The sequence below is a fragment of the Phaenicophaeus curvirostris genome, chromosome 23 (assembly GCF_032191515.1).
Source record: "Phaenicophaeus curvirostris isolate KB17595 chromosome 23, BPBGC_Pcur_1.0, whole genome shotgun sequence".
Lineage (NCBI taxonomy): Eukaryota > Metazoa > Chordata > Aves > Cuculiformes > Cuculidae > Phaenicophaeus > Phaenicophaeus curvirostris.
The window spans coordinates 2,183,758-2,198,534 of record NC_091414.1 but is presented as its reverse complement, the minus strand read 5'-3'; the positions used below and the strand labels follow the sequence as shown (position 1 = coordinate 2,198,534).

Below are 14,777 nucleotides of genomic sequence, written 5' to 3'. Positions count from 1 at the left end.
TGTGTTTGTGAATGGTACCTTGTCTTTTAAAATCAAGTGTCACCCTTAGGCACCAATCTGCAGTGGATTAACCAAGCAAACAGAAACACATAGGTTGAGGTGCTCTCTTACAGAAGGATGTCTTTACTTTAGTGATAATTTGGATGCTTTAGTTTCTCTTGCTACCCACACACACAGGCACAAGCAGTGCAACTACACCTGCCCTAGGCTGCTTGCAGCAGTGAGAACCAATTAAAGTTTGTTAATTTATAATACCTAATAGATTCAGGAATGAAATACTAAAAAATGCCTAACTGATAAGTAAGTAACTTAGAAATGCAGGCTTCCAGTGTGCACCATTAGGCCACTGGAAAACCTCATCACACACTTCAAATGCTCATGAGCTGTCAACGTTTTTGAAGGGAACATACGGAACCCAGGTCAGAAAACTCAACCCACCTTCCTGCAGAACAGAGCTTGGTCTGTATTTCGTTCTGTGACTTCAACAGCATCAGACCTAAACAGCCAGCAGCCTGCTAGCAGGGCACCGCCACACCCCAGGGTCTCTTTCCACACGAAGAACCCTCACAATGCTCACGGAGAGCACCTACACGTGCAAACTAGCAGCCAAAACACAGCAGTGCAATGAAATACATCACTTGCCTTTTTGAGAAGGCTCCTCCTCCAGGAGCTGTGGTTTCCTCCTTCTGAGAGCTACTGTAAATCGAACCAACTGGCGTTGGACTTTTACACACCGGGCTCTTCCTTGTCGGGCTTAAACCTGCCGAGCCATGGTCAAACGGACTCTGATGAGAGCCTGCCTGAAAGGAGGTGCTGCTGCTTCCTAAAGCAGAGCTCATCTGCGAGGAGTTGGATGGAGGGCTCGACTTCTGCAGTGGACTTGGCCGAGGAGAACGACGCCTCACCACAACCGACTGGAGAGGGCTTTTTAACGCAGGACTGCGTTCCCTTGGGCTAAGCTCAGATGTAGAAGCTCTCGATGCTGAACTTGTGCCATAGCTGGTCATATCTTGCCATGGTTTTGATCCCTCAGAGGCCTTGGCATCTTGAGCTGCTGCTCCTGAAAATGGCTGCTCCTTAGACTCATCACCTTGATTATCTCCCGCAGCTTGTGAAGAAGCCCGGGTATCCTTGGAAGATGACTTTTTCTCCTTTCCAGATTTACGTTTGGAAGACTCAACGCGGCTATGATTTGAGGAAGACCGGGAAGAGGAAGACCTCCTTGACCGATCAGAAGATGACTTATCAGAATTTCTAGAATGACTTCTAGACCTTGGTGAAGGAGACCTTCTCTTGGGTGAACGAGAGCGTGACCTCCCTCTACGAGGGCTATACGCTTGGCGATAGTTTTGCCAGTTGGACCTGTAATTCCCATATCCTCCTCTGTTATACTGGCCCCATGGATAGAACCCTCGATTTCGGCCACGAAAATAATACGGTCTCCTGTATCCTCTATTATGACCTCTGAAATCCCGGTTCTGATAGACTCTTGGATGGTTCCTTTCTCTATTATGAGATGGAGAATAGGATCTCGAACGGGACCTAGAACTGATAAAAGAAAAAAAAATACACAATTATTTTAAAGGTCATCCTTTTGTCACAACTTTAATTGAAGCCTTATAAAAAAGAATTGGAAAAAATAATTTCTAAGCTTTTAGAAGTTCATTTCTTTGGTTTATCCTCATCCAGTCCAGGCATTACACTTTGCCCCCAGTGAATTGTAGTGGAAATAACTTGTATCTGTGATACTGCCAAGCAAATATTTGACTTCAGGGGCCATGACAAGCAGACATCACTCTTCATTTTTCTAGGATGAATATGGCTGCTATCGAGCTTCAGGAAAAGCAACAGCTCTCAAAACTTCCAGCCCTTTCCAGCTCAAGGCCAAGGTTATACCTCACCCTAGATCTCCTTCACAAAGTAGTATCTATCTATGCATCTCATCCTACCATTATTGGAACAGATTAAAGATCTCCCTCCACTATCTCACATGCTTTTGAAGTTCTGATAAGATGAAACCTCACTTCTTTGCCAGTCAAGTTAATAAATTGCTACACCTCAACATCAGAGGAGCAGCGCTGGATCGAACAGCACGCTGCTCCATGGTTTAAGTTTCAGAAGGTGCACCCTTTGCCACGATTCTGAAGCTGGAGCTCCACCAAAGGGGCAAAGAGCAGAGGGATGTGCTCACTCCCCAGACCAACGCCGCGAGGTGGCACTGTTCAGTGCCGCCCTGCTCACTCCCTGAACTCAAGACAAGTAGGAAACCTGTAAGAACACAGACTTCAGTAGCAAAACAAAGGACAAACTGTTCCGATAGTCTCTTCCATTAAATTTTTGGAGCTGCACTTGCATAGGAGTTTGAGAGCCCCACTGTAGTTCAGGAACAGTTGCCAGTCTTACAGTAAGGATTTCACAGCTGCTGGAAAAACACAAACTTCCCGTCAAAGCCTGAGTTTTTAGCAACCTGCATTAGTAAAACAGAGAAAGCGTCCAAACCTGTAAGCTTTAATAGAAAAGAGATTTTTCTTAACGGAATTTCAGAAACGATAATCATTGAAGCTGTTCCCACAGTCCCTTCTTACATTAAGAGAGTGTCAGCCAGCTCTAGACCACTCCCTGGTCAGGCTCCAACAAACACGTACTTGTACAGAGCAGCAGTATACAACTCACTGCTGCCCCTCTCCGCTCACACCGCAAACCCCAGAACAGAAGGGAATACCACACTGCTGTCACAATTCCCACAGGATCAGCGTACACCTATGCAGAGACAAACTTTACTTCTCTTTTCGTTCTCTCCAACTCTCAAACACATCACAACTCAGCAGGAAAGAATCTATTTATGCTACTGTCACTGCCAGCAAAGAGCTTCATGACAGCTTTAACACACACTTCATCCCGTTCTTCAAACAACCGAAAAACCTACGCATCTTATGTGACACTTCCTCATGCGAACAACAACGAGAAGGAAAAGCACAGAGGCAAACAGCAAGAACCAGATGCAAGGATCAAAAGCACCAGGAACACATACGCTCATACGCTCCTTCCTGTTGTCAGACATCAGGATTTGCCAACAGTTACCAGAACGCGATCTGTTCTACACTACTTTCCAACTCTGTTCTGTAATTTCAGGGAGCTGTACAGCATGAAAACTTCTCTCCAAAAGCTGCAGAGATGATTTACAAGAAATCTTTGTAAAAAAAAAATATAGTAAATGTCATGCAAAAGAACCATTGTGAGTAATGATTTTCCCACCTCTACCAAGCCAGATAACAGATGCTGCTCCAGACCCAAAGCACCTACCTTCTTACAAGAGGTAAAAAAGAAACATAAAGCCATAAAGCAAGCAAGAAACTGGGCAGACTCCAATGTAGCAACACAACCATTTTTGTGGTGTTTGCTCAAGTACACAATACTGGATTTCTATGCCAAGATACCACAAGACCTACCTCAGCGAATATCCTAACGCCTCATGAGATGGTTCGTCTGCACTAAACCCCTCCATCTGGACCCTTTCTTTAAAAAAGAAGTTATTTACAAAGCACAAGTGGATTCAGCAGCGGCACAGAACAACCATGTTTGCATGAGATGCCTCTGTTTTCAGCTGTCAAAGTTCCTACACAGCTAGGCAGATATTCCCAAATGACCACGTATCTTCCAGAATTCCAGCCTCCTTCTGCAAAGAACTCTGTTTGACTTGAGTCTCCGCCTCCAATTTAGTTTTGTTATGTCCCTCTCTCTCCAACTGTACGTTTACTAGAGTCTCTGCATTTTAAAAATCCCTTTAATTGTTAACAGTTGTGTGTGTTTACAGCCTACTGATTTTCAGAATGCGTGTTATTCATTTAAGATTAGTGAAAAAGCAGCTGAACACCAACATACCCAGTCCAACTGGAATGTCTTTGCCAGATACAAAATGGTTAGCCAAAAGAAAAGGCAAATCCAGATACCCCGATATCCAGGGAAGACAGGAGCCTTTAACTGGCCTGATAAGAAGTAATTCCAGGAGGTATGAACAACTCCTCTGTGCATTAATGATTTCTCAAAATTAACTGCCACAGAATTAACTTCATCCACCCAGAAAAATCATTTCTGCTAACGGACTCCTGTCAGTTGAGCAGGGAAACAACAAAAACTGCCCCTACCTCTCCTAGCAGTATTTAAAAGAACACTAAAACTTGTTCATTTTTAGAAAGAGGGGAAAGCACGCAGTGCCTGCAAAGGCCCTTCAAATCTGGGATCAATTACATTAAAAGCTTTAAAAAAAGCCGAAAGTAGTTCAGCAAAACGTGCTCCTTTGTTTTGTTATGGACCTTTCCAGCCCTTCTTCCCCACTCTGACCTTGGAACACACACTTAAGCTCTCCCACTCACAGCTGTAAAGCAAATGTCTGATCAAAACCATTTCCAATCTGATAAAATAATCTCAGGTTGGGATAAAAAGCTATGGGTTCTTTTCACTTGGTCCTGCTTTGGCAATTTGAAACCCCATCACTGATCATGGCTGCCTTTAATAGAGGAAATCGGATCTCAGAGGTTGCATGTGCTTAGCACTAGAAAAGCACAAAGGGCTATCCCGTTACACACAGCAGCGTTTGGCACTGCAGAAGAACATGAGGAAAACACACACATTCAGTTTGACACAGGCTTCTATTAAAAACTTTGAGGAAAAATGAAGTACAGATCTCTTCTCTGATGGCCCAGTCTAAAATGGCTGCAAGAACCTCACTGTGGGCTGCATCCCTAACCCAACAAGCTACACTAACAAAAACACCTCCAGATTTAACTGTACATTGGAGTAGCTGTCAATATTCATATAAGGGGAAGAAGATCTGCACAGAAAAGATTATTGTTCACCAAAAAGTGACGCTACAGAGACTAGATCGAGGACTCGCAAGAAGCATCCTGACAATGCTGAGAAACAGTCACAGTTTATGCTCCTGGCTCGCTGAAAACACTTCAAAAACAGCTCAGGCTGGCAGGGAACAGCCTAAGCCACATGACATTATTGTCCTGGAATCTAATCAAAGAACTAAGTGATAAACCATCTGAACAGGACAGAGGAAACACAGGGTTACACCCTTTGGCTTCAGAGCCATGCACACTTACCTGAGCCTGCGTTTTCTCGACCGTGAGATAGAACGAGAACGGGAGCGAGATTTGGAGAAGGAGCGCGAGCGTGATCTTGATCCAGACCTCGAACGGGAAGAACGGGATCCAGATTTCGATTTGTTAGTTTTAGACATCTTTGCAAGCACCTGCCAGCTGTACCTGGAGGGAACAGGGAAACAAAATGAATTTGAAAAATGAAGTCACACAGCAAATCTGAGAGAACGGGCAACATCTGGCAGCCTGACAAATTCCAGAGCAACACAAAGTTTGATCAGAGTGGAAATACAAGTGTTTGAAGTGCCTGCCTGAGAACAGACGAATGGTGCTGGGCTCAAAATAGAAGGTTTATTTCAGTCTAAGGAGGAAATCTGCAAAAAGAATAAAAGGCCTTCAGCCCAGAGTAACTGCAAATTTGAGCGCTACAGCTGAAAGCAGCAAGCTAATGCAAAAGCCAAGAACAGGCAGAGGCCTCGCTGCCAGCTTGAGCAAGGACACCTTTAAAGAGACAAACCAGTTCATTTCAGTCACATCACTAGTAACACAGCCAGGTGTCAATGGTGTAAAGAACAGTGAGGAAACAAAAAGGCTTACCAACAAAGAAAATCATAAAAACCCACCCCCACCCTCTAAAATCTTAATTTTCAGAAGGAATCACTAACAAAAATGATAATCCAATATACATGAAAATAACCCTGTCTGTACAGAGTTGCCTTGCTACAATCGCTCGGGTTAAACCCTGGCTGTATGTGCCCTGCCTGCCTGTGCAGTTGCTGTCATCAGTCACACGCATGCATCAGCCAGCGAGTTCTGTCGCAGCCAAAATAATTCAGACGTCCTTCCAAATATTCACAGATTCACTCGAACGCCAGAGACAGAAGAGTTTAGACCATAGCATTAAATGACTCAAAACATAAGAGCTGCCGTTATGAATTACCAGGGCTATTTTCAGGACTGTATCCAGGTAAATTGTCCCTTAAAAGACGTCTCAGGGAGCGCAATCTGACCACATACCTGTTTCAGATACACCACTATCTGATCATTCCTAGAAACTGGAGGTTTCGGGAGTGTGCTGGGAAAGGGAGTAAATGCTAGTTTGAGCTAAATGTTTGGATCACTAAGTATTCCACATTAGCAGTTGGTATCAAGATCTGAACTCTGCAATTCCAGATGCAGCTGACGAAGCTGAGAGGAAAAACTGTTCCCTCTAAACAACACAAGTTTCATTCACAGCATCAGAAGCAATTTAGCATTTAACAAGATTCTTTAGTAACTTCTACATGACAATACATTTTCTCCCCCTCAAAGTTAGTAAAATCTGCATAGTCAAAAGTAATTGGGGCAGGGTGGGGAAGAAGATAAATCCATGTACTGGATCTATTTATTTCTAATACGTAATCAGCACGTCATCATCAAATCATCAGATACTCTCTCTCATGTTACTTAAGGAAGCTTAAAATACGTAAGAGACACAAAGGATCACATAGTAAAAACCTAATCAATATTTTTAATACACAAGGCACTCTACAACCATCTGAGGCTTTGAGACCCTCCAAGAACATGTTCTCTTCAAGAAAACAGAAGTCCTTAGCCTCTGTCGCCCTAGAAGAGCACAAAATAAGCACTGTGCAAGCACAGGAGATCAACAAACTGAGTTCTGCTGCTGTATCCATTTTAAGCAGATTCCAGTGGACTGAACTGCAACGTCTTCGCTTCCAGTTGCTCTCCAAAGCCAAATTACATACGTGGTTACCAAACACTCCAGCTACTGCCAGGGCACTTCCAGGAACAGCACAACACCCATCAAAGGAGCAACTGCTGGGAAACTGGGTCATTCTCCATCACAAGAGCTGGTGGGTTCCAGAAATGGGGAGTTGTGTTCGATTTTACAAATCATGTTACACGTTCCCATTCTTCCCTTTCACTGATATTAAAGCAACTTTCACCACATCTCTGCTCCTTTCTCTCTCTTCTAAAACAAGTCATTTTCTAAGAAAAAGCAGATGGTTAGAGCTGACAAGAGTCAGAACAGCAGGGACTCTTGGTAAGGCCTGAGAAGACCCTGAAGTAGACAAGAGAAAGCATCACCTGCTTTGAGCTGTTTAAGAGTCTTTGTATTTCACTTTGCTCCACGGCCCCTGCCAGCCAAGCACCAGTCTGGTATGCACAATGTCTGCCAAAAGTGCTCTCGTCTTCTTTATCTTTGTCAATATTTTTAAAGTTGACTCATTCTTAACTTGTGAGGTGACTCCTACCAGAATAGAAACTGAGCTGCGACACTCCATCAGCACTCAAAAGGTTAAACAAACTAAACACCGAGTCATTTCAGCTCCCCTCTGCTAACACTGTAGTTATAAACCTATTATGATATACATTTATTTGTTTTAAGAATTAAGGAAAATGCGTTCAGCCAGTAAGCACAAAAAACCCTGTTCTGTAGGATATATTCTTATAAAACACACTAAGGATTACTCAAGTTTTAAAGAAAGAGATGCCTGTAGATGAAGCAAAGCCCAACTGTGAAACTTACCATTTTGGTTTTCCCACTGAGCACAAGTTCCCCAGAGCACACACAGCCTCACACAGCTCATAGGGGGATGCTGCTTTTTGAACACTGGAAGGCAAAGCATGTCCAGTTCCAAGCAGGGACTGCAGTTGGAGCGCTTAGACAGAACTAGGGAGATGTCATTAGCAATCTGCTCTGCCAGAGGTCCCATCTCCTTCCTGCTAACGGCTACAGCACTGCCTCCCCATGACACTGGCTCCACTTCTACCTGGAATGGGACATGGCTGATCCCCACTGCCTGATCCAGGTCTCGTCTCCCAGCAGCCGAGCGTGACTGCACACATCTGGAGGAGATTCACTCTTGGAAACACTGCCAGGAATTTGAAAAACTGTCCTGTTTCAGGTTGTCTTTTCTGCAGACTCAGTTATAAGCTTTGCAGCAGATCCTCCCAGGTAGCGTGGCCTCACATCCAAGAAGATCAGGACTGATCCCACGTATGCCGAGTTTGAAAGTTAAAGCGTGACCCTATTGGCAAACAGACACTTTACAGCTTGTTTATCTGCTGTAAAACTACGCTGTACAACACAACTGATAATTCAACACATACCCCATCACAAGGAACAATTTAAGAAACAATTCGTATTCCAAATTAGTTTGCTAAATTCATTCATACACCATATATTCAAAGTAAATTATGTGAAATCACTGAGAGAAATCTAACAGGGTGCTGTTCAGTCTGCTAAAACCACATTATTATGCATTATAATTTTTTTTTAGATTCTTATTGTCAGAAATGAGGACATTTCAGCAGAGAGCATGAAAAATCTGCAGGTCCCCATGTGCTGGGAGTACCACCAACCCAAAGGTGCAGAGTTCAGTCTTGTTTGAAAATGAGCACTAGCCATGGATTCACTGAACAGTAAAGCAAACCGGTAAACTTCTCTTATGGGAACAAACCATTTGGAATCCTTCTATTTGTTTATAGAAAGCAAAGGCAGGGTTTGCTCAAGCTGTGAGACTCTTTGACAGGAATCAGCAGCTCAAGGGAATTTGATTTCTCACAGGAGAGCATTGCCACCTTAGCGATATAGAATCACAGAATGGTTTGGGTTGGAAGGGACGATGAAGGCCATCCAATCCAAGCCCCTTGCAGCAGCAGGGACATCTTTAACCAGATCAGGTTGCTCAAAGCCCCATCCAACCTGACCTGGAATGTTTCCAGGGAAAGGGCATTCACCACCTCCCTGGGCAACATGTGCCAGTGTTTTCAACATAAAAAAATTTCTTCCTAGTATCTAGTCTAAACGTCTTCTAGTTTAAAATCATGACCCCTTAGCATCACAGACTTCCCACCTTGGCCTCAAAGGCTCACGCCAGGAGCTCTTCAAACCTGGTTATTGGGATGAGAAGCAGGCAACACAGGCCTCTCAGCTCCGCAAGTAGTTCTAGTAATGTTTATTCAAGCTACTTCTTCTGGAAGTTCTTGAGCTGTTTAAAGATAACTTATTTGCCACACCTCAAACAGCGCCTTTCAGAAAGGGAAGGCTCTTACAGAGGCAGCAAACACAGCAGGAAACAAGTTCTGGTCAAGAGCTACAAGACTTCTGTCCTTAGAAAACTGTTGTGAATCTTCAGCATCTAGAAAGAAAGCAATAAAAGCCTGGTTTCTAAGGTTCCTATGGATCTTATCCAAACAGGATGCACACTGTGAACTGCAGGCTACTCAAGTGAAGACAAAGGCAGAGTAAACCCTTTTTGATGCTTAACAGTAACCTTTGCGGATGGTATCCTGCAGAGATTCACTTCTACTTCCTAAAGAACCAGAACAAAAACATCTGAGACATCCAAGACTGAGAATCTCTGTTGAGGTGCAGTTTCACTAATTACTACCTTAGCAACAACACCCGTGTAGAAAATTGTTATCTTGTCAATATAATTAATTGTTCATCTACATCCAAAAATTAATCTGTAACATCCCAAAATTAATCTGTGTTGTTACAAATGTTCTGCTTTACTCTATTTTTAATCCAGACCAATTACATCATTCATGAGTCCTACTGATAAACGGACAGGGTGGCGCTGCAGTGCCATGGAGAACCAGCAGCCCAGAAGTCTCCCACTCAACATAAGTGTTTCCCAAACTTTGGAGGGTGTTTCAAGGAGCACAGTTTGCCTTCTCCATTTCTAAACCCTCATGGCAATCCATCATACCACTCAAAGGGGTCAGAACAATGGAAGAGTGAATGTTCCTACTAACCCACTGGACTTTGCCTGGAAGACAAAGTCTTGTCAGGAGACAGTGACAGGGAAGTTAATGTTTCACCTTCTGGCAGAACTCAAAAGAACAGCTCAGCTCTGTCAAGAGTCTCATACTGCTGTGTGCTTTCACCAGCAACCACAGCTTCAAAATTGAATGATTCCTAATACTTCATGAGAACTTTTACAGCCCACTGACTGGAATGAGTGCAACACTTCAGCAAAAGAACAGATGGGGGGGATGTGGGGTTTTAACAATTCGGATCACTGATATTTAATAATCTGGCCAGTTAAGGTGTACAGGGGAAAGCACCCCTTTTGTCCCCAAAGTCACCAGGGTTTCAATCCAAAAATCACTCAACAAGGCATTAAAACAATACAAAATAAGTCAAAAAATAGTTCTACTTCACCCTTACATTTCCCAGCTGAAAAGCCAAAACATTCCAAGATGCAAGTCTGAGCTTTTTCTTTAAGTCCTGTACAGTCCTTTTTGTACAGCAACAGGAACAATGAGAAACAATTCAGCTGTCAGTTTAATTTGCAGTATGACCAGGACAAAAAGAATACAGGAAGGTATATCCCAAATCCCAGGGCAGGCAGTTTTACCACTGTTGACAGTTTCATTTTCTATGCCTACCTGCTTGCGCAGGTTCACACTTCGCACCCTTCAGCAGTCAGGATTCACTGTCTCAGCTTTGTCAGTTATGAAATCTGGAAGCAAACCTGCAATGAGAAGAAAACGCATTGAAGCAACTTCATCTGTATGTTGTTGTACTTATAGCCAACAATAACAACAGGAACCCAGTCCCTTAAATTCTCATCTATCCATACCCAGAGTGTTCATAATTTCTTTAAGTATTCAACATAGCTGAACTTCATCACCCACTTCATCGTGAAATCTTTAATGTACTTTCATGAAGAACACAGTTTCTAGAACTTCCAAGCTTTCCAGATTTTAAGTCTATTCCTTCCTTCCTTCACCTCCCCTGCCCTCATCCCATCTTGTTATTTGCACACTAATTGCTGTCATTATATGGCTGCAGCCCTACTTAAGTCACTTCTCTCAACTCATTTGCGTGGTCTTACTGGATTCAGGGATAAGGATTTTCCCATAGTGTTAATGAATTCACAAGCCAAGAGAAAATTCCTGACAAATTCATCCATCACACACTGGGTCTTCAGCAGGTGCTGCCACCAGTCCACATGCTGTTCTGACAGGTCTACAATCACATCTCAGTATCCTTCCCTGCACTGTTGGAGAGGGACAAGCTTTAAAGAGAAAACAACAGTAAACACCACCTCAGAAATTACTCCATGTTATCAAACCACTGATCTAACAGCAGGAACAGCATTTACTCGGTGTTCAACCGTAAAATAAACTTGTTTAAAGTGATTCTTTTCTTCTGTTTAGTCCATTGAAAAAAGGTTTTGAGGCTGCTTGAAGAAGATGCGTTCTCTGAAATGGTAAGAGTCCTGTTCTCACCCAAAAGGGTGGCTGTTCTGTGAGGTTTGGGGTTTCTTAAACCACTAGTTTTTACCAGTCTTTAAAAAGCCAAATAAAGAACTCCACAGGCGTGTTTTATATTTTTGCTGTTGTCATATTTGTCCATCTAAATGTCTGGTACATAGAAATCTTGCTCTTTACCTCACAAAGGCCCTGGACATCCAGCCTTTCACAGAGACTTCCACAAAAAAGAAATTGCCATAACCTTTTTTTCTTGCTTTGTGACAAAACACCAGGGGTTTGTTTGGTTTTTAACTATTCCCCAAACACCAACGTTGTGATGACAGTTTGTGGCAATCCTCAGGTGTCCTCCTGACAAAGAGATGGCTGAATCCTCTCGAGGAAGATCTCTGTTCTCGTATTTAGAGCACTACTACAAAGAACGAACCAAGACAAGACACAACAAGCAAGAAGAGCCACCTTTTCTCCCAGTCATGGGAAGGAAAGTAGGAAACATGGTCAATGCTCAATGCTGAAGCAGAAATCACAGTCCAGGAACTCCTTATTCCAGAACACCGTGAGGAACATTTCTATATGACAAGCCATGGGTCAAATGAAGAACATTTCTAGTTTTCACAATGCCTTTTTTCCTGGAATTTGCTTCCTGTTTCCAGCTGGCCTGTATGGCTTTATGACTGTCTCTTTCCACCTTCCACTCCTTTTGAAGCCTTTCAAGAAGTACACATCATCATTTCAGGCCTTTCACAGATGTTAAAGAACAGAACCACCACAGTGCCACACAGGAAAGCCATTTAACAGGATGTTATGGCTGGAATCACTCCATCTCCAGATATCGAGGGCTGCAGTACCACAGAGCACCAATGTGCCAGCTTAGGGAGAAAAATACAGCAAGTACATTCCTATCAAACTCCTCCTACGGCAGGAGTTTGTTTGTCTTCACATTTGTCTGTAATACACTGAGCACAGACACTAAGAACATGTGGAAACAAGTGAAACAGCTTCTGTACCTACCTCAGAAGAGTGCAGAATGCTGCAGAACTCCTTACAGTAGTTTCACTTTATTTCACAGCATTTACAAAACATTAACTTGCTAATATTAAATATTTTGTGAAAGCATTGTAGAAAGCTCTTATATGTAGGACAACAAAAATTCACTTGTTCCTTCCTGGCGAGCGTTTAATGAAACTGTTACAGTTATTTTGCTGTAGGATGCAAAGCAAACAAGACAGCACCTCATTAGCAAAAACATTCCTTCCTGGGCACCTCCTCACCCACACAGTGTCTGCTGCACTAACATCCAGTTTGGGAGGAATAGCTGAGCTGCTACTTTGTCCCTGCCCGTGGCAGAGGGGTTGGAACTAGATGATCTTTAAGGTCCTTTCCAACCCAAACTATTCTATGATTATACTTTCTCTGCTCACAACTGCCTTCATTATCAGTGAAGGAAAAAAATTAATTCTCCTTCTGCCTGCTCTATGACACCTACTCCTGAGCTCCAGAACCCAAGCAAGATTAGTTAATTCTTAAAACACATAATCCTAACAAAACACCTTACAAAGCGTACTCATATAATAAGGCAACAGCAATCACTACAGAAATACACTTATAAAAAAGTCATAGGACTAAACAGTAAAAAAACAGTTTCATTTCCCACAAAAAAAATCCTCTTTTTCCCTGTACCCCAAACGAGTATTTTTCCCTGTATTCAAGTATTCATGCTTGCACCTGCAGAGGCTGCTGTGGGGATCGCAGCGCACTGGCTGCTCATGCAGAGGGGCACAGCAAGAGAACACCACAAAGCCACCTCCCTCCAACCCAGCCACGACACCTGCTCTTCCCTTGCAGCTCCTGGATCTGCCCATCTGATCAAAGAGCACATCAAAATAATGACTACAGCAGTCTGACTATCACAAACTCCAACATTAGACTAAAAGTTGAAAATAATATACTTAAACCGGTTAAGTTTGACAACCGTCAATGTACTGAAGTGAACTAAAGCTCCTGTGCTAAAAGAGCACTCAGAAGCGTGACAAATTAACCTTGCTATGCATGACTGCTGTGTAAAATCTATTGCCCAGCCAGCTTTGTACTGTAGCAGTGTAAGATTTTGCCATGAACTTACTTGAACTAGAAAAAAAAACATGCTGTTATCAACACGTCCAAGCAGACTGGAAGCGGCAGCATTAACATCCAGAGTAAAGAATACATACACTGGCATTGTGAGTTCAAAAATCAAAGTCTAATAATCTCACTTCCTACTCAATTCTTCCTTTTCAAGCTTAGGTTTGGTCTTGCACCAAAAATAAAGTTCATCCTTGATATTGACACAACACTTAAGGGGAAGAAAAAAGAGCCACCTGCACAGCTCCCACTGCCAGCCTGGCACATGGCAAATTAAAATGCCATTTCCAATCACCCTGCTCAAATTTCATTAGGGTGACAAAGGGCTCAACAATTCCCCTTTCTAGATCAAGCACTCCGTGTGTGTTTTCAGGAGACTGATGACAAGTTAAACTAAAGCCTGCAACTACACCTGGCAACATCCTCAATGAAAATTTTCCTGGACAACGCTCCTAAAAACAAAACCAATAAAAAGCCCAAGCCACACCAGAGTGTTCCACTTTAAGAGATGCCAAACACGCTTCGGGGGGGAAAAAACCATTTGTTCCAATTATTCTGCCATGGCAAGAGAAGCACGAGTTTGTCAATAGCAGTTCCAATTTCTCTCTAGTCTGTAGACTTTCAAATCAAGCATATTTGGGTTTTCACACAATTCAGCTAATCCCTACAGAAGTTAAGATCAAGCTCCAGACGTGGTTTCAGATAACTGGAAGCAGGTTCTGTGGAATGGAAGACTGTTCACACGTTCTCCCACACAGGACCGATCTTGCAGCTTGCAGTGTGGAACTACCACTTTACTATCAATTTGACAAGCTATAAACACCACTCCATGCCTATAATTCTGACATGAGTTACTTGGCTAAAAACTATTTTGTGTATCTTTGAGCTTAAAAAGCCTCATGTTGTTATTCAAACAGTTCAGTGCCAAGGAAGCAGAAAGAAAACAAATCCAAGGAAAAGCTGATTAGATATCTGGACATTTTTGCTACAGATGTCAGGCAGCTCGATTTTCTGTTTAACATGGGAAAAAAACATCCATAATAAAAAAAAAAAAAAAAGCGGGGCTGTGGAACCTATTCCATCAGCTTTTTGCTTCCAAACCTACATATCCTGGGAAGAGACAAGCAGAACAAAACAGATTATTCTGAAAACTACTGGCTTCCTCAGGGTGCAGCCCTGCTACATGCAGCAGTTCCTGGATGAGCTGAACCCTTGTCAGAATTGCTGGGGGTCTGTGAATCATTGCGCCCGCACTTTCAGAACCCCCAAGAGAAGCAAGAAATGGTCCAATTTACTTCATGTAAGAAAACTCTTCACAAA

At 42.9% G+C, this 14,777-nt stretch overlaps 2 protein-coding genes across 3 annotated transcripts in view; one reads left to right on the top strand and one right to left on the bottom strand.

Moving 5' to 3' along the window:
- C23H1orf216 (chromosome 23 C1orf216 homolog) overlaps window positions 1-14,777 on the top strand; it is a 281,686-nt gene that overhangs the window by 32,830 nt on the left and 234,079 nt on the right. The window lies entirely within an intron of this gene.
- Window positions 1-14,777, bottom strand: part of THRAP3 (thyroid hormone receptor associated protein 3) — a 28,802-nt gene that overhangs the window by 9,369 nt on the left and 4,656 nt on the right. For both annotated transcript variants that reach the window (XM_069875339.1, XM_069875338.1), the window contains exons 3-5: window positions 10,509-10,594; window positions 5,109-5,270; window positions 643-1,548 (exon numbers count right to left, since the gene is read on the bottom strand). In XM_069875339.1, coding sequence (XP_069731440.1) covers window positions 643-1,548; window positions 5,109-5,245 — 1,043 coding nt within the window. In that variant the 5' untranslated portion in view covers window positions 5,246-5,270; window positions 10,509-10,594. The remainder of the gene's footprint in view (window positions 1-642; window positions 1,549-5,108; window positions 5,271-10,508; window positions 10,595-14,777) is intronic.